This window comes from Chenopodium quinoa, unplaced genomic scaffold (genome assembly GCF_001683475.1).
Source record: "Chenopodium quinoa cultivar QQ74 unplaced genomic scaffold, ASM168347v1, whole genome shotgun sequence".
Taxonomy (NCBI): Eukaryota; Viridiplantae; Streptophyta; class Magnoliopsida; order Caryophyllales; family Amaranthaceae; genus Chenopodium; species Chenopodium quinoa.
This window is the reverse complement of record NW_018742815.1, coordinates 5,585,503-5,604,541: the sequence shown is the minus strand read 5'-3', so window position 1 is coordinate 5,604,541 and position 19,039 is coordinate 5,585,503. Positions and strand designations below refer to the sequence as shown.

The 19,039-nt window shown below is 33.4% G+C and overlaps 2 protein-coding genes across 4 annotated transcripts; one reads left to right on the top strand and one right to left on the bottom strand.

Annotated features, from left to right (window-relative positions):
* The first annotated feature begins 7,895 nt into the window (after positions 1-7,895).
* On the top strand, positions 7,896-8,498 carry LOC110725518 (uncharacterized mitochondrial protein AtMg00810-like). Its single transcript, XM_021904984.1, has one exon. The coding sequence runs from the start codon at positions 7,896-7,898 to the stop codon at positions 8,496-8,498; it is 603 nt and encodes a 200-aa protein (XP_021760676.1).
* A 3,430-nt stretch (positions 8,499-11,928) lies between these two features.
* On the bottom strand, positions 11,929-16,213 carry LOC110725876 (tubby-like F-box protein 8). 3 transcript variants are annotated; one of them, XM_021905338.1, is made up of 6 exons: positions 15,950-16,213; positions 15,616-15,683; positions 14,671-15,105; positions 14,412-14,499; positions 13,879-14,011; positions 11,929-13,075 (listed from the first exon to the last, which is right to left on the bottom strand). In XM_021905338.1, the coding sequence occupies exons 3-6, from the start codon at positions 15,016-15,018 to the stop codon at positions 12,364-12,366; spliced, it is 1,281 nt and encodes a 426-aa protein (XP_021761030.1). In that variant the 5' UTR covers positions 15,019-15,105; positions 15,616-15,683; positions 15,950-16,213; the 3' UTR covers positions 11,929-12,363. The 3 variants fall into 3 exon arrangements, with proteins under 3 accessions (XP_021761030.1, XP_021761031.1, XP_021761032.1); XM_021905339.1 differs by having other exon boundaries at positions 15,616-15,673; XM_021905340.1 differs by having other exon boundaries at positions 15,616-15,668.
* Positions 16,214-19,039: the final 2,826 nt, after the last annotated feature.

The following is a 19,039-nucleotide window of genomic DNA, read 5'->3' as shown; positions in this document are numbered from 1 at the left end:
GAAACAAATTCAGGAATTAAAATAGAAATCCTCCACATGAAATACTTTGAAGCAATTGATTTGGTACTGTACTTTCAATACTTTTTTCCATGAATCTTAAACTTTATTAAGGACAAATTGAATCAAATCTCAGTCAAAGATTTGGCTTTACAGATATTGATATCTTAATTTTTCCTGTCAAAAGTGTTTAAGAAGTTAGCCTCATGCTTTTGGCTTTTTGCAGTAACCAACCTGTTTTGTGTTAATTATACATTCACATCCAATTTAAAGAGGTTTTTTTTTTTTTTTTTTTACACATATACTTGGAATCAAATCAATGCAACTTTGTATATTTATATAGTTGCTTTGTGACTTTGTGTCACTAGTTTCAATTTCTTAGCCTTTAGTGAAAAAAAAAAAAAAAAACAACTCACCATTTGTGCACCTCATTTATCAAACATATACTTCCTCTATTTTTTAATACTTGCAATAGATCCTTTTTTACAGTATTTAAGAAAAAGTAGGTCTGGCGTGACTTAAAACACTTTAAAAGGAGGAGAGAGATTGTTAAGATAGAGTATAATTTAGTGGGTCATGAGATTATAATAAGGGTGATAGTACAACTTTTTACATAAAATACTTTTCAATTATAGTGTGTTGCAACTATTATGACATTTCCATTTAGGGAAAAAATGTTGCAACTATAAAGAAACGGAGGAAGTATATATGTTATTAGTCATTTTGCTTGAATATATGTTCGGGTCATATTATAGACAAGCTCACATTGATTAATATATAGGTGATTGATAAAATTATTCATCAATCTTATATGTTAGTCATTCTCCTTCTACAGTTTTAATGTGGATTATTTGTCTAGTAAAAGATTATGAATCTCACTACAATGCTAGCTAGCCATTGAAAAAACAATGTAAATGTGTGAAATTACATGCAATTGACTAACAAATAAAAATAATTATTCAATCCGCAAGACAGTATATAGTTGTCTCATTACTCGTTTAAATTTTTATTGTTGTCTCAATACTCGTTTAAATTTTTATTGCGATAGTAACGTAACAATTAATTCAGATGTAGAGTGTAGCTAATTAGCTCATCGATCATATATGTGTCATGCAAACTGCAAAGGACATGCAATGCAATAATAATAATATGTGTGACTTTGCAGATGACTTGGTTTAGTATATGCTGAAAATGCTTAATACAACTTGTAGGAATAATTTCAAGCCTTTAGAATCCCACTAGCTCGAACGCCACTGTGATCATACACTAAAGTACGGTGACGTCCAAAAGGGAAGAAGATAGAGCAAAAGAGTCGCCAACAAGTTTTTAAGGAACTTGTAAACCGTTCATAGGATGAAGGTTACACCCCTTAACGATCCAAGAGATCGTCAACTCCATAAGGTCATGAACCAAATAAGGGTCCGGGGATGAAGGTACAAATCCAACCTAAAAGAGATTGAACCTACCCTAATAATAGACCTCTACTTTATTCTGATCATATTCATGTGCGCTTTTTAATTAACATGCAATCAATAGGATTAACCCTAAACCTGTTTATCTATGTTGGTTGAATATAATGCACAAATAAACTATTATTGGCGATCACTTGAATTTATAATCACAGTAACCCTAAACAAGATTATTAATTATCTCATTAAGCGTGATTACAAGTACCAAATTCCCTTTAAGCATTCAATAAAAGGTGTAATCAAGCAATAAAGAATAAATAATGTATCAAGCAACATAATCAATAATAATCATGAAGAATAATAATAATCATATCATAATAATAATAATAATAATCATAAATAAAATAATCATCATCAAAATAATAATAATCATAAATTATAACAATTATAATCATAATCATGTTCATGTTAATATTAAAGCATAATAAAAATAGCAAGATCCTAGGCATGATACTAACAAGATTAATAACAAACCCTAGTATGTCACTAAGCAATAAAAATCAAATCTTTAACCCTAACATGATACTAACAATCATAAATATTAGGAAGAGCATAGGAAGCATCACAACAATCATATTTAATATTAAAATTACCCTAGACATGATACTAGGAATATCATAATAACAATATAAACATGATTTCTACATCATAATATCAATTAAAACCATTAAAGCACTTACTTTGATGCCTCGTACCTCTTTCTAATAACAAAATACACACGTTAGTAACTTCAAGGAAAATAATAATCAAAACAATTAAATTAAATAATTGAAAGAGAGATTTGGGACCAAATCCTCAGAAATTAAACCTTTCACGTCTAAGGGCGAAGGCAACTTCGAATATGGCTAGGTGTTTCTTGATCTTGTGAATGCGGAATTTTATATGAAAACAAAGAAAGAATTGAAAGAAAGATGAATGGAAGAGAATGCTAATTAAAACTTGTGAATGAGGAGAATTGATGAATGATAGATGTAGATGATAAATGAAAACGGAGTTTTTGATACGATATTTATAGAGAAAATTAGCCAAAAAAGATAATTTAACAAAACAGAGTCTGACGCACGCAAAACGAGGTTGGCGACAACCTTGGCTAGCTGGCGCCAAGCCTGGTTCCAGGCGCCAATTCTTGGGGTTGGACGCCAAACTGGATTTCAACGCGTTTTCGAAAATCAGATAAATTTCCCGTACTGGAGGATAAAATAATATAATTTCTTCGAAAATGCTATTTTATTTTGATTAAAACTCTGAAAAGTCAACAAAGTCAATTTATCAATGCTAATTGAATTAGGAATGAAAAGAACCTTCTAGAAGATTCTAGAAAACTAAAACCATTCCTAATTGCATTAGGAATGATAAATCACATTAGGCCCTCCCCAAGATTATTGGACCGCACATAAAGCTCAAACCGGGCCCAGTTTAGTAAATTGGCCATAACTTCCTCAATATTCATCGCAATTGGGCTTATAATATATCGTTGGAAAGGTATTTGCAAGCCCCATCCAACTACACTACTATTGGACCCATATCATGGACCAACCAAACTTGATTGGCTGTTTTCTTAAAAATAAAGTTTTAAAAACAGAGAAAAGAGAAAAGAAATTAAAACTTTCCGCAACACTAGACCTTTCCACACTTTCGTTTCATTCGATTATGATTCGACGCGAAAGGTACTCATCACTGGGTTTGGTTTTGGGGAGACACAAATGGGTGTCTACACAGCTTTATGAGTAGGCTTAAATTTTGGCTCACAATAAATTATGTAGAATTTAGGTGTGTAAATATGTAAAGCTGTTTTTTTGTTTTGTTGTACAGCCGTAGGGTGTGCTGTATAGGTGTTTTGTGCTTTGCTGTAAATATGGGCCGGTAGTTTTTTGTCTGTATTGTAAATACTCTGATATATATACTGCAATGAGAATCATTGTAGGGTTGAGAGCCCCAAAACAATTCTTCTGCGCCTCCATTTGATTTATTCTGATTGTGAGAGTTAGAAAGAAGTTAACTTTATCACTCATATTGATAATCTGAGTGATAGATTTTACATGGTATCAGAGCATACCAGGTTGTGATAGTGGTAAAGATTGAATCTTTATCAAGGATTACCAGGTTGTGATAGTGGTAAAGATTGAATCTTTATCAAAGATTAGATCTTTTGCTTAAGGATCTCAGGATCTGTTTACAGACATCATAATTTTTGGTTTTTTTGATAACATTTTATCATGGAGGGAGATAAAAATGAAAGGGCCGTGGTGATTCCATATGCAGACCCGTATTACCTGGGAAGTTCAGACAACTTCAACACACCTCTTGGAAGCATCATTTTCAATGGGAAGAACTACAACAACTGGAGTAGAAGTGTGAGGATGGCTCTTGGAGCTAAGAACAAACTGGGTTTTCTGGAAGGTAAGATTGCTAAACCAGACCCTAAATCTGTTGATTATGATAAATGGACGAGAAATGATTATATGTTGAGATGCTTGTTGTCTGCAACTGTAACACCAACTATAGCAGAGCAAATGTTATTGGTGAATTCAGCTAAGGAATTCTGGGATGCTCTGGAAGAGATGTATGGACAATCTAATGCACCAGAAATATATATGCTTAAGAAAGAGTTAAGTGATCTAGAACAGAATAATATGAGTGTGTCTGAATATTATGGAAAACTTAAGGGATATTGGGATAAAATCAATAGTATTGAGGGATTTCCTGATTGTAGTTGTGGTTCCATGAGCAAGTGTTCATGTAATATGCTGAAAAAACTTCTTGAGAGAGATGAGAAAAACAAGATGATCGATTTTTTGATGGGATTAAATAGGGGTTATGATAATCTCAAGCAAAATATCATAGGAATGGATCTCTTGCCAACTGTTAATAAGGCATATCAGATGGTTTTACAAGTTGAGAAGCAGAAAGAGATATCTGGGATGATGGAGTCGGGAGTTGAAGCAAGTGCACTCGTGGCGTCTAAGCAACAAATCAAGTACCCTCATTTGAAGAGCGGATTTGGTAATAGTACCTATCAAAGGAGAGAAAAAAAAGAGGAGAAGAGCAAGAAAAGATGTGAATATTGCAAATTCACAGGGCACACTCAAGATGATTGCTTCGAGCTGCATGGGTATCCTGATTGGTACACTAAGTTGAGACCTAAGGAAGCTAAGGGAGGAAGATATGCAGCAAATGTGAGCACTTCCATAGAAGAAACAATTCAGGAGACTCCTTTGGATGCAGAGAACCAAGTGATGGAAGACAAGATGGGAAAGGGTGATGCTGAGATGGTTAATGCAGTGGTGCAGGAAGTTCTAAGGGCGATGAATCAGAAACAGCAACAAGGAGCTGGTACCTCAGGTACAAGACATATGTGCAACTTTGCAGGTATTTTGTCTACTCTCAATGCATATTCACATTATGAAGTTTTTGGAAAAGAATCTTGGATAATAGATTCAGGTGCATCTGACCATATGGCTAGTTGTAGAGAGTTTTTTAAGGATATGAAAGATTTGAGTAGAGGTGTAACTGTAGGATTACCTGATGGGACTATGAGAACGGTAAAACAGATAAGAACAATAGTGCTAAGTGAAAATATAGTGCTTAAAAATGTTCTGTATTTTCCAGAATTTAAGCACAACTTACTTTCTGTCAGTAAGCTGGTAAGAGATGGAAATGTGAAGGTATTGTTCACTGATGGTGGGTGTTTGTTTCAGGACCCTTTTAAGGGGAAGACACTCGGATATGGAAGAGAGAGTGGAGGTTTATACAAGTTGGAGCTGAATGGAGAAGGAAAGAAGGCTAGTGATGATGATAAGAGATTAGGAAATTGTAACAAGGTTGCTTTGAGTTGTAATTCCGGAAAGAATATTGGATTGATGCATGAGAGATTAGGACACACTTCACTTTCAAAGATGAAGCGTTTGTCATTTTGTGATTGTAAGGGATTATCAGAATATTTTTGTGACACTTGTTGTTTATCCAAACATCATAAAGTGCCTTTTGTTCCCAGTAGCTCTATTGCAGATAAAATTTTTGATCTAGTGCACATAGACTTGCGGGGTCCTTATAGGACACAAGCTATTACAGGGGCATCTTATTTTTTAACAATCCTAGATGATCATTCCAGGGCAACATGGACACATTTGTTGTACAGCAAAGAACAGGTTAAAGGAGTCATTAGAGATTTCTTAGCATACATTGAAAATCATTTCAATACCACTGTAAAGGTGGTGAGAAGTGATAATGGAACTGAAATTCTTAAGGGAGAATGTAAAGAGTTGTTTACAGTAAAAAGTATTTGTCACCAGAGAAGTGTAGCAGGGGTACCACAACAAAAAGGCAGAGTGGAAAGGAAGCATAGGCACTTGATTGAAACCGCAAGAGCCATTAAAATTCATGCAGGAATGCCAAATAACCTGTGGGGAGAGTGCGTGTTAGCAGCTACACATATAATAAACTTGCTGCCTTCTTCTGATCTTGATTGGAAGACTCCGTATGAGAAGCTTATGAAGAAGACACCCGATTATAGCCATTTGAGGGTGGTGGGGTGCTTGTGTTATGCCACTAACACACATAGAAAAGGTGACAAATTTGCTGCTAAAGCAGTAAGATGTGTGTTTTTGGGATATCCCGCTCAACAAAAGGCATATAGGTTGTTAGATGTAGAGACTAGAAGAATATTTACATCCAGGGATGTGATATTTAGAGAAGATATATTTCCTTTTAAGAAATCTGCTAAGGAAGTTAATAAGATTCCGCAAAGCGAAGAAATAGTGCCGGAAACAAAACATGGTGAGGAACTTGGAAGTATAGAAGAAGACATTCAGTTCAATAAGAGTACAGAAGATGAACAACAAGAACAAGGTGTAGAATCAGAACAAGATCCAGTAGAATTGACAGATGAGATTGAGAGTGGAGAAGTTCAAGAGGAAATTTCTCAGAATATACAAGCTGAAAACATAGAAAGTTCAGAGATTCATGCAAAGCCAGTAAGAGAAAGCAGAGTTTCTATGAAGTTTAAAGATTATGAAAGTGAGTACTTTAAAAAGAGGAGCAGAAGGGATAGTGGAACAAGTGCAAGCACAAATCTTATTCATACTGATTTGGATAATTTGCAGTATTATACTACAGATTATCAAATCTCCTTGAATAATGTCATGAAAGTAAAGGAGCCATATTCCTATGCAGAGGCTGCAAAAGAAGAAGAATGGGTGAAATCAATGGTAGAAGAACTAACTGCTATTGAGAAAAATGAAACTTGGGAAGTTGTGGAATTACCTTCTGGGCATAAACCCATTGATACAAAGTGGGTGTACAAAATAAAATTCAGACCAGATGGGAGTATTGAGAGACTTAAAGCAAGGCTTGTTGTAAGAGGAGATAAGCAAATTGCCGGAAAAGACTACAAAGCCACTTTTTCTCTTGTAGCAAAATTTGCTACTATGAGAATCACTACAAGAAAATAACCTTTTCGTAGCGATTATTTTAACCTTTAGTATCGATTGTAATTGCAACAAAAAGCTTTCCCAACGAATGGTCATTTGATACAATATCCCCCGTTGCCTTAGCCTTTAGTAGTGGTTTTCAATATCGCTAGGGTTGGCCTTAATAATCGATATGAAAAACTACATCCAATCGTGGTGATTATTGTAGCGATTACAATCGCTATAAATGTTTAACTCATTTTCTTCAAAAAAAAAAAAAAAAAAAAAAAACTTGCGTATGATCTTTGTAAGATTCGAACATGCAACCTCAAACTCTTATATTAAATGTTTCACTAATAAGCTATGACATATTTTATGTACTCTTTGTCAAACAATATTTATATATCTAGTGTTGAAAAGACTTTTCGTATCGATTTTTAGGATTTAGTGGCGATTGTAAATGATACGATTTCTCAAAATTATATAAATGTGTAAAAATAGTGTGTATATGTATTATTATGTTTTCCGTATCGATTTTATATGGGAAAACCATGGCGATTGAAAAAATGATACATCATCCTTAGTTATTTCACAAACATACTTGCATATTCTAGCGAATGTACAATCGCTACGAAATAATCGCTACGAAAAGTGATTTTTCTTGTAGTGAATTCTCATTGCTTTGGCAACAACAAAGAATTGGAAGATGCATCAATTGGATATTAATAACGCGTTCTTACATGGAATTTTAGAGGAAGAAGTGTATTTGAAGGTGCCTCAAGGGTACAAGGGGGTGTCTAAAGGAAAAGTGTGCAAGTTAAAGAAGAGCCTATATGGGTTAAAACAAGCATCTAGACAGTGGAATATTGAACTAAAGAAGCTATTGAAACATCATCATTTCAGGCAATGTCAGAGAGATAACTCAATGTTTATCAGAGAGAAAGATGGAAGATCATGCATAATCCTTGTATATGTGGATGATCTAATTTTGACCGGAGATGATGAGAAGTCTATTGCATAAATGAAGAAGCATTTGCATGAAGCATTCACCATAAAAGACCTTGGGAATTTGAGATATTTCCTGGGAATCGAGGTAGCAAGAGGAAATGCGGGAACTATGATAAATCAGAGGAAGTATGCTATGGATATTGTGAAGGATGTAGGGATGGAAAATGGAACAACTACTACATTTCCATTCCCTAAGGGAGTAAAGTTGACAAAGGATGAGGGAGAGATGTTAGAAGATCCCGAGTCATACAGAAGGCTGATTGGCAGGCTACTTTATCTTAATCTCTCAAGGCCTGATTTGACTTTCTCTATACAGCAACTAAGTCAGTATGTTGGCTGCCCAAGAAAACCTCACATGCAGGCTGCATTACATGTTGTAAGATATTTGAAAGGAACACTGAATTTAGGATTATTCTATCCTAAACAAAATGATCACATAGTGATTGGCTATAGTGATGCAGATTGGGGAACTTGTGCTTATAGTGGAAGATCATTAACTAGTTTCTGTGTCTTTCTGGGATCATCCTTGATCTCTTGGAAAACAAAGAAGCAAAAGGTGGTGTCAAAGTCATCTTGTGAAGCTGAATTAAGAAGCATGTCTCAGACTACGAGTTAGCTTGGGTAGCAGGAGTTCTTGAGGATATTAATGAAGATATACCTCAACCTATCACTTTGTTTTGTGATAATAAATCCGCAGAATACATTGCACATAATCAAGCCTACCATGAAAGGACCAAGCATCTGAAATTGGATTGCTATTACATAAGGGAAAACATAGATGTCGGTTTTATCTCTACATCTCATGTTAAATCTACACTTCAACTAGCAGACATCCTCACAAAGTCTCTGTCTGGACAGCAACATGATTTTCTGTGCTGCAAGTTGGGACTTGTAAGTTTGTCTCAAGCCCAACTTGACAGGGGGGTGTAGAATTTAGGTGTGTAAAGGGAGGCCTTCTAAAGGGAGGTTTGATAGGTACCTGGACATACATATCAAGGGGCATAATAGACATTTCGCATGAAATTTACCCATCTCTCTCCTCCTTTCTCTCACCCCCATGTGCTGAATTTAAGTGTACCACTGGGTGATTAATAGTATCACTAGATGATCAAATAGTATCATTGAACATTCAGTGGTACTATATATTCATTCAATGGTACTGTATATTCATTCAGTGGTACTAACTACGTGTAAAAATAGAATCACTACATAGTCAATGATATTATATAAGCTTTCAGTGGTACATTTAAAACTGGTCTCACGTGCCCATCTCTCTCCTCCTTTTCTCCCACCCCAATGTGCTTTACAATACTTTTCAATATTTTAATGTTTGATATGTATTTGCACATACATATCAAACCTATATTAGTACTTCCTCGGTGTGTAAATATGTAAAGCTGTTTTTTTGTTTTGTTGTACAGCTGTAGGGTGTGTTGTATAGGTGTTTTGTGCTTTGCTGTAAATATGGGCTGGTGGTTTTTTGTCTGTATTGTAAATACTCTGATATATATACTGCAATGAGAATCATTGTAGGGTTGAGAGCCCCAAAACAATTCTTCTGCGCCTCCATTTGATTTATTCTGATTGTGAGAGTTAGAAAGAAGTTAACTTTATCACTCATATTGATAATCTGAGTGACAGATTTTACAAATTAAAAGCAAAGAAATTTGATTCAGTGAGTACAAACTGATGAAACTCTGTGATGAATTTATACAACTGCTTGAAAAACAATGATGATGCCAAGTAATTAAAATTGTTCGAAAAACATACGTAGTACAATGTACATAAGTATGTTATACAATCGCGAACACAGCTCTCAGCTCGTTTATTACCGGTTTCCTGTAACTCTGTAAGTATGCCCAGAATTTGGCTTATTGAATTGGAAGCTAAAAATTAAGGAATACGTACTAGCTTTCTACAGGAAAGAAAAAAAAAAACATTCGTCTTAGCATATTCATTTTTTAGTTTTAAACACTCTAAATCAAATAAACACTCTAAATTAAGGAGTATCAATGTACTGGATGTGAATTTAAAAAATATATCAATGTCTTATACAGTTATACTCTTATTGAGCTTTGTTGTATGCTTTTTCTTTTATGTAATACGTCGTAAGATTATGTACCCTTTTTTTTTTTTGACAGATTATGTACCCTACTGTAATTATAATTGAGGTACTTTAATTTATGGATGTAAAATAAATGGACTAGAAACTACCCTTTTTATTAAATGGGCCAAAAAAACTAAAGGCCCGAATTTAAAGGCCTGCAACTTTAATGGACCCTGACTACCCTAAGATTCACTGAAAAAGATTGAATCTTGCAGATTTAGGAGTAACGTCTAACGTGCAGAAAAGTTTGAAAAATTATTGGCACATGACTTTATATATATGCACTAAACACCATGTTTGGAGCATAGCAAATTATTTGCAATTGTGCAACAAATAAAACAATTACGTGTGCCTAGGTGCGTGGAAAGATTATTCTTGCTTGCAATCACGGGTAACGGGTTGGTGCTCGACTTGAACTCATAGGTTAAAATAATTTTGATATAAATTGAATCATCTCGGATTTTTAATACTTGTATTTATTCGTTGTAATTACATGTTATGTTGAAGGATATAATTGGATTAAAATGGTCATGTTAAGTTATATAAGTGTTTGGACAAAACGATCTTAATTAGGCATCTGGCATCTTGAATCAGTATTAAGAATTTAAGATAAGTAATAACAAGCTAAGCTAATTCGAAACAAGTGTATTTAGAAACCGTTTAATTAGGCATCTTGAATCGTTTAACCTAACTTGATGGTCTATCCTTGTTTCAGGTCAAACTTCTTTCCAGTTTTGGTGTTTAGAAATGTTACTTCCCTTGAATTTCAATCCATCTTCATTTTGAGGCAAAATGCAACGATTTAACTAGTGCACTTGTGACTTGTCATTGCATGATTGTGATAATGAATAGATCTAGATGTCCAATTATACGTTGATATGCTGAAAAATATATTGAGAGCCTTTTTTATTTCTTTTAAAGGTAAGATAAAGGACCTTACTGAACTGGCACCTCTCACGGATTTAGCTAGGTCAATCCTAAAGGTTATCACATTGAGAGCCTTATATACTAACATTTTAAGCTAATGGTTAGCCCAAAATTATCCACTCTCTCTCATTATAGTCCTTTCAGCTTGAAACCTTTCACATAACCCTGTTATGCTAACTCTTAATGACTTAATACCATGTTACGTAACCAATTCGACCAAAAAAAAATTAGGTTTATGGTTGAAATTTCAAGATTGATTATATTCTTATCACACTCTTAAACAAGTGCACCACATACGTTGACTTGTATGCTATTGACAAACATTTCACACGCTCAAAGGGTACGATACATGAGGTCAAAGGTGCACTCCTCCATCAACATCCCACCAGTAGCTTGCTACTTGCTTTTTTTAATTCTTAAAAATCAGATCATCTTACTCATCTAGAAAAATCCACTTGTAATTAACAAAACTAGACTCAATCACAAAATTGCTTTTTTGATGCTAAACTTTTTTTGATGCTAAACTAAGAGAACTTTCCACCAAATTCATTCTTTCTTCTAAATTTTTTATTTGTTTTCTTTATGAAAAGTATACCCAACCTATTTAAAACTACCAAATTGCATAAAGATGTCCAACTCTATACACGGGATAAAAATGGACCAAATCAACATCTTTCACCTAATATTTACCTATAAAATTTGTTGACTAAATTGCAAACTACTTAGATTTTTCTCTCCAAAAATAAAAAGTTAACCACAAATATTATTAAGTGGTTCAAAGAAAAAGAAATGGTAAAATCATTACTTCATTAGGCAAGCACATTAATTAAGATTGGTCCTTTTCACAATCATAAGTCATATGATCAGGTTAAAACCTAAGTCAATTCTAACTTTTTGAAAAAATTTAATGGCACATTCATTGACATTTTAACTTCAAAGAACTTTAGATCAAAACTTGCATATTGTACTTCGATTCTACCACGATAAGCACAACAATAATCACAAGAAGATATCAGCCGAGCAATTTTCTTCTTTTATGAGCCAGTAACAACGATAATCTGGCTAGTCAATAAACAGAATTACAGAAACTACATTGTACGATAGAGCTACAGACTACTAGAAAATTTCGAAACCTTTTCTGGCACTATTTGTTACAACAGATCATAAGACAACATTCAACAACAGAGAACGACGATCTACAAGTGAAAGTGCATAGAATTACAATAGAAGAGAATGAAAACAGATGCATTATCAACGATTCTGTTATCCTTCAATGCACTTTTCATTGATCGAAGGTTATACAAATGACTTTTTTCAAAGACACAAACGCTAATCAACCCTAAGATGAAAAACCCTTGTGATTAATGACCTGCTAAATGTTCTCAACACTTTTTTTAGATTTTTTTGCTAGTTTTTTCAGCTTTAATTGCCACCGATTGATTTCCTACTATTCACATGCCAATTTAGTGTCAAAGCTGCTCAAACAGATTGCAAATGCCTGAAATGCAGAGAGAGGGTACCGGTAATCCATGGTGAACATATCCTTGCCAACTTTTCCAAATTGTAGAATGATTTTATCATGGTCTGATGATGGCGCGGGCTGAGAAGGTGTTGGTGCCCCAGCAGGAGGAGGTTGTGTTGCAGCTATAAGTTGAAAGTTCTTCACTGAAGCAACAGTCACCCTACCCCGGAAATTTAGACACCAACATTGCAATTGTTCGTGCCATCTCGGGGCCTTATTCCTGAGTACCAAGGGCTTCTCTTTGCCCTCCTCATCGTCATCACGAGGGCCCATAATGTCAGAGAATCGGGAACTACTGAACTCAGTGCTAGTATCAATCGATTTTGAGAATGACATGCTGCGGAAAGAGTCTTCAAGAGATCGGGGGAGGAGCTCAGGCTGCCCTGGTACAATGCCACCTGGCTCTAGAGAGGCATTCGGAATCGATTGCATAACACAGTGCATCCTGCGTGGTCCCCGTGTACCGAGAACATTCAGCTCATACGTGACTTGGGCAATATTATAGCTGCCTGTAGGAACTTTTGGGGAGACTTTTTTGGAGTAGAACCTCTTGCTACGGCCTGGAGGTGACGACTGTGAGCTGTTGTAGGGTGGCTGTGTATCATAAATGATGAATTTCGTTCCCAAGAAGTTTGACCTGAAACAAGGATTGACCGTCAAGTTAGATTAAATGATTCCATCGAAACCATTTGTACACATTGAGTCCATTAGCAGCAAAGAAAAGAAAAAATGAAGTATAGTAGTTCTCATAATAATTTGACATATTCTTTATACCTAACACATTAAGTGGCAGACACTCAAAATAAGCAATATAGTGACACATACTCTAGCACCTTTCCACCTCGTCTGATTCTCCAAAACCAAATACAAAGAGACCAAAATTAAGTGCGAATTCAAATTGGAATCAGGCTTGTGGCCACAAGGGTAAACCACTAACCGAGAAATGGCCAATCATTTAAGGCGAAAGCACCTACTAATCGTCACAAGGGATAATATCTTTATAAGTTACCATACGCGAAACCAATAGAAAGGCAGGTGCTAATCCAGATATTTTTTTTAGAAAGAATTGAGTGATTTTACACCAATCAGTAGGAACTTTAAGCTATATAGAATTTAGCATATGTCCGACAGAATCAAAGCATCAAAGAAATTAAGCTTTTAAGCACCCTCAAGTGAAAAATCCACAAAAGACAGAAAAGGCTAATTGCCAAAGTACAAATAATGATCAGATACCAAACTATTAGTGTGCGCATGCCCCTCGGAATCATCACTTTTACTCACACTAATCTACAAAGCCAAATAAGCTTCCACCAATTTCTAGATATATAAGTGGGAAGCATTTAGCTTTCACCAGGGAAAATTCTTTTGGCAATTTATCAAGTAAATGCTTTAGAAAACCACAGCTTTTAAAAGAAACCATAGTAACTTATAGACCATTACCTTAATTTTCCTATGTAAGTGCTACTGGACCTCGATATGTTATCTGCATCCATACTGATGACGTACTCTGTACAGGTGGTTCTCCTGGTCCGCTTTGCAGAAAGAAGAAATTTTCCATTCTCGACCAACAAAGCTGCAAAAATTAGACAGCAAGAAAGAACAAAATGAGATTAACATCGATGAAAGTTGATACATTCCCTATAAATATATAATGCATTGCATCATCATCTTCAGCTAAAATGAAAAATAAACTAGGGAAAATTGACAGCATATCAAGCCATCAATCCCGCCACGAATATATAGATATTTCAAAAGCTGAGCTAAGGTGAAGAAGTAAATATAAAGTGAATGAATGAACACAACAGCAAAGAACATGTCATTAAGACCAGCACTATGAGGTAACAGGTGAACTAACAAATGACAAGGGGAAACAAAAACTACAATACTCCCAACTTATGTCGATAAACCATCCTTTAAAAATAAAACAAGAATTCAAAGAGCAAAGAAATGGCGATTGATGGTAATCAGCTTACCAGGGCTAAGACAAAGGAAAAGGTGGTAAGTTAAGTTGGATTTATCTCGCTTAATGAAGCATTGAATTGTTCCATCTCGTGGACCAGGCTGCAGAAGACAAACAAGGTGTCACATTTCTTATTGGGATGCACTCAAAACAAACACATTAGTTCTAGACTACTAGCAAACAAGGATCTAGTAATGGGCTGCATCTAACGGCATTCGAGTTGCAAAGCAAAAACCAAATGAAGACTCCACAAGCCAGGAAACTGAACCTACCTGCTTTAATGAGACGGGGAAGGTAAGCTTTCCAGACAGCTCTGGGCACCTAACAATTTCTTTGCACATATCCCTCCAGGATCTGCAAACAGCAGCACACGCAACAACATGCTTCCGAGCTGGCCATGTACTTTCACTAGCCTCTAATCTCTTAATAACATCGCGAAGCAACTCAGGAGGAAGGCTAGCCCATTTGCTGTTCTGGATAACAACAGGAGGGTCATGTAATTCATGAACTGAACCGTGCGATTTTCCCCTGATATGACCGGAGAGCCTCACTTCAAAACTTCGCCTAGACAAGCTTCCGAAACCATCCCTCACATCACGGACTATGCTTCGGAAAGACATGTCCTTAAATAGATATCTCTTAATTTCTCCTTTGATAAGGTTGCATAAATTAATCCTTCACTAACAGATCAGTAGCCACACATACAGCTGAAAATAAACACACAAACATTAAATTTTCGACTCGAAACCTTAGCAAGGAGGTAAAACAATGAAGGCAGATAAGGTAAAAGAGCAAAGCAAGAAAAGCAGATTCTGTAGTAAAGTAAAGCTTCTCACATGGACTTTAATGGAGAGCAAGCACAGCATACCAAACTTTAAATGGTAGCACCTTTCAATGCTTATATACAATCAAAGAATACAACTTTTGAAAGCTTTTACAAATTAAAACTCACAATTTACATCAATCTAACAACAAAAACTTAATTTTACTTGTATAACCGAGAAAAAAAAAGGCCAATTTTCCAGAAATGAGCACAAATTAGAGCATAAGCATAACATTTCAACCTCAAATCTCAGGAATTCATGAGTCAAACCCATCTTTCTTTGATCATAAATTCATAACAAGATTCAAAATTTAAAACCCTAACAAGGATCTAGAATACCCAATTCCAATAAAAAATTAAAATCCCAAAAAATATCCTAAAAAAAATGACTCACCAGTAGATGAACCACCAACCACTTCCTCCAAGATGCAAACTTTAAGCTGAATTCTTTCCTACACCAAACTATAAATCAATGAAAATCAAAAAATAAACATAAAAAAGCAGAAAGTCAACAAAATTAACTGAGGGAAAAAATGACAAAATTTGAACATCAAATAAGCTCCATAATCCATATCTCAAAAAATCAGCTAAAAATCGGAACTTTCAAATTAGACCCAGAAAATGACAGTTGAAAATCAAGCAGATCTAATGAAAAAATGTTGCAAAAAATGAAAATCAGAAAAAGGGTAATTAATAAAATCAAAAAAGAATTAAAAGGGTATTATTACCTTGAAAAATTGTTGAGTTTTCTGGGTTTAGATTTGAGATCCTTGGGTTTGAAACACGGTTTCTAACACTTTCTCTCTCTAACAAAGACAGACACAAAGAGACACAAGAAGAGACACTCTCTCATTAGAAAAAGTGTATCTGAAAACCGGATTCCAAACCTTATTAAATCCAATTCAAAGGATTAATCATAAAAACAAGGCTCATTTTGATACGGAGTTTGTATTTTACTTACCTACTCCTTTTTTCAAATTACGCAGTAATGAACAAATCCTCTCTCTTTTTTATACTCACTCCTTTGTGTCTTTATTTAATTTTTGGAAAATAATATATGTTGTCGTAAGAGCTGCATGTAAAAAGCTTTAAAAAGATAAGGAAGTTCAAAATTGACGCGTGTTTTTGCCTTAATTTCTTAAACTAATACGGAGTATTAAGTGTTAATTTAGGAAAAATGCTTTTAATGATTGTATTACCTTTTTCAATGTAATGTAAGCGATATAAGATTTTACTCGTAGAAAGTTGGGTTAGAACGTGTTAAATAATATACAAGTGGGATCGTCTTAGATTCTTATATTAATACGTAGTACTCATATCATTTTACGAAGGATATTTAATGATTGTATTACCTTTTTTAGAGTAGCTCAGTGCTGAGTTTTAGAAAGTTAAATTGAATTTGTTAAATAATACGCAAACATAAAATGTTAAAAATAATAAAAATATATGGAATATATAATAGGTGTTTCCTTATTTTTTTATTTTTTTAAAAAAAAAGTATAGAATTTAAGAGGATAAAAAATAAAAAAGTATAGAATTTAAGAGGATTTAGATTAAAAAAAATACTATAAAAAATTAAAAAAAATTAAAAAAAATAAAAAAGATAAAAATAAAAATAAAAATTTAAGTGAAAACCATTGTTAGAAAAGAGATAAGGAAAAAGTGTAGAAGAAAGTGTTGCAATTAATTAAAGACGACAATTTTAGGGAGGTGTTATACTTAAAAATTAATCAAGATAATTTTAATATTTCTAAATAGCAAATTTTTATTAACAATCGTTTACTTACAAATACTAAAACACACATCGGGAGTGACACATGTCACCCCCAGTGTTGTGTTTATGTCACTCCCCAATGTTGTGTTTTTTGGATAATTCGGATTAACCTTGTTTGGATCCAAAAAACCGAAATAACCGAAATATAAAATTGTGCTTTTACAAACAAGAAATGTTAGTATTAATCATGTTAAACTATCTTTAGAATTACATTGATAGTAATCATGTAATACTATGTTTTCAATGCTTGTGTTAATCATGTACAACTATGCTTTGAAGAATTGTATTTTTGTAATTGTACTTTTATTTTTTTTAATTGCATTAAGCCTAAAAAAATGCAATGTATTTTTATTCGAATTTTCGGATCGGATCAAAATAATCTAATTTTAATTCGTATTGGATTGGATTTGGTGAATTATTCGGATCGGATTGGATTTAAAAATTGAAAATCGAATTTTATTTGGAATGGATGGATTTGGCCTAAATCCAAACTGAAAACCAAATGGACACCCCTAGTTTTTTCCCACCAAAACAACTATTTTGATTTCTTTTTTATTTTTCTTTTTATTTTACTTGCCAATTACGTACTATATAAACATTGATTACACAAATTCACAATATATTAACCAAATCAAAATTGATTTTGGTAAATTTAATTCGGTAAAAATTTAAACGAACATTTAACAATTTTCAATATACATTAAGTCAACGCCTCTGGCCTTTGTAAAATATGGAAATAATTTTAAATTTTATATCATCTTAGCTATAGTATATAAACATATCTCTTATATAAGTTATGAAATTATTAAACTGTTTTTTTTTTTTAAAAAAAAAAAGTTATATAGTAGGGTGTGTTCTATTCACCTGATTTAATTTTCACTTATTTCAACGTATCGTATTTTATTTGAACTTATCTGAACTTACTTGAACTTATTAGACTTTATGAAAACAATTTTAGTTGTAATTTGTACTAAGGTAACTCTTATCAGAACTTATTTTTCTTGAACTGAATTTATTTGAACTTATCTAAATTTATCTTTACTTGTTACACCGGAAGCAAGTGAAAGTCAGGTGAACTGAACAAACCCTTAAACATATATATATAGTAATGAATTAATGATATGTGTTGATTATTAGTGTAATTTTTCCGAAAGTGTTTTTTTTTTCATCTCTAAACTATGCATGGCAAAAAAAAAACATATTTCAAAGCTTGTGTAATAAATAAAGATTCAAGAAATAAATTGATTAAACATGTCAAGGACCTTAATATGTTATTTTATTTACTATAATATTATATATGAGTAAATATCTAATTTCAAAGATTAGGGAAATTATTGAGATATATATATTTGATTGAGCATGGTAAAGAATAGTTGTTATTTTTTTTTTACCTTTAATTTATATTATAATATTAAATATAATATTAAAAATATTGAGGTCACACACTTTTTTTCTTTTTTTTGAAGAAAGTGTCACATTGTAAAAAAAAAATAAAAAGAAAAAAAAAAGAAAACAATTTGGAGTACTATAAATAGAATTATCTATAACTCCTAAAATTGTGATATGTAATCAGAGTCATGGATAGCCATAATTTTTAAAATCTTGTATGTTGTTCTTCTCTCTTTTTTTTTTTTTTTTTTTTTTTTTTTTTTTTTTTTTTTTTTTTTTTTTTTTGTTACGGTCTCCATAATATTTTCAGTTCTAAGACACTAGTTTTTTCTTTTTGACAAGCAAGACACTAGTTATTTGAACGTCCTTAAACTATTTTCAAAATAACCATTTAGGTTTGTTAATAATAATTTTTTTTCATGCAAATATATTTGAATTAATTACTATTTCATATTAATGGGTTTTTTTTTGGAAAAATTGACAGGAATATTATGACCTTTGCTCCGTCCGCCCAAAATAAAACGACCTTTTGAAATTCCCCCAATAAAACGACCTTTTACCCTTATCTTCTTAAAATAGAACATCTTCAACTGGTAACCGGATTTTGTAGGTAGAATGGTTACGTGGCAATGACCGTTGGGGTTTTTTAATACTC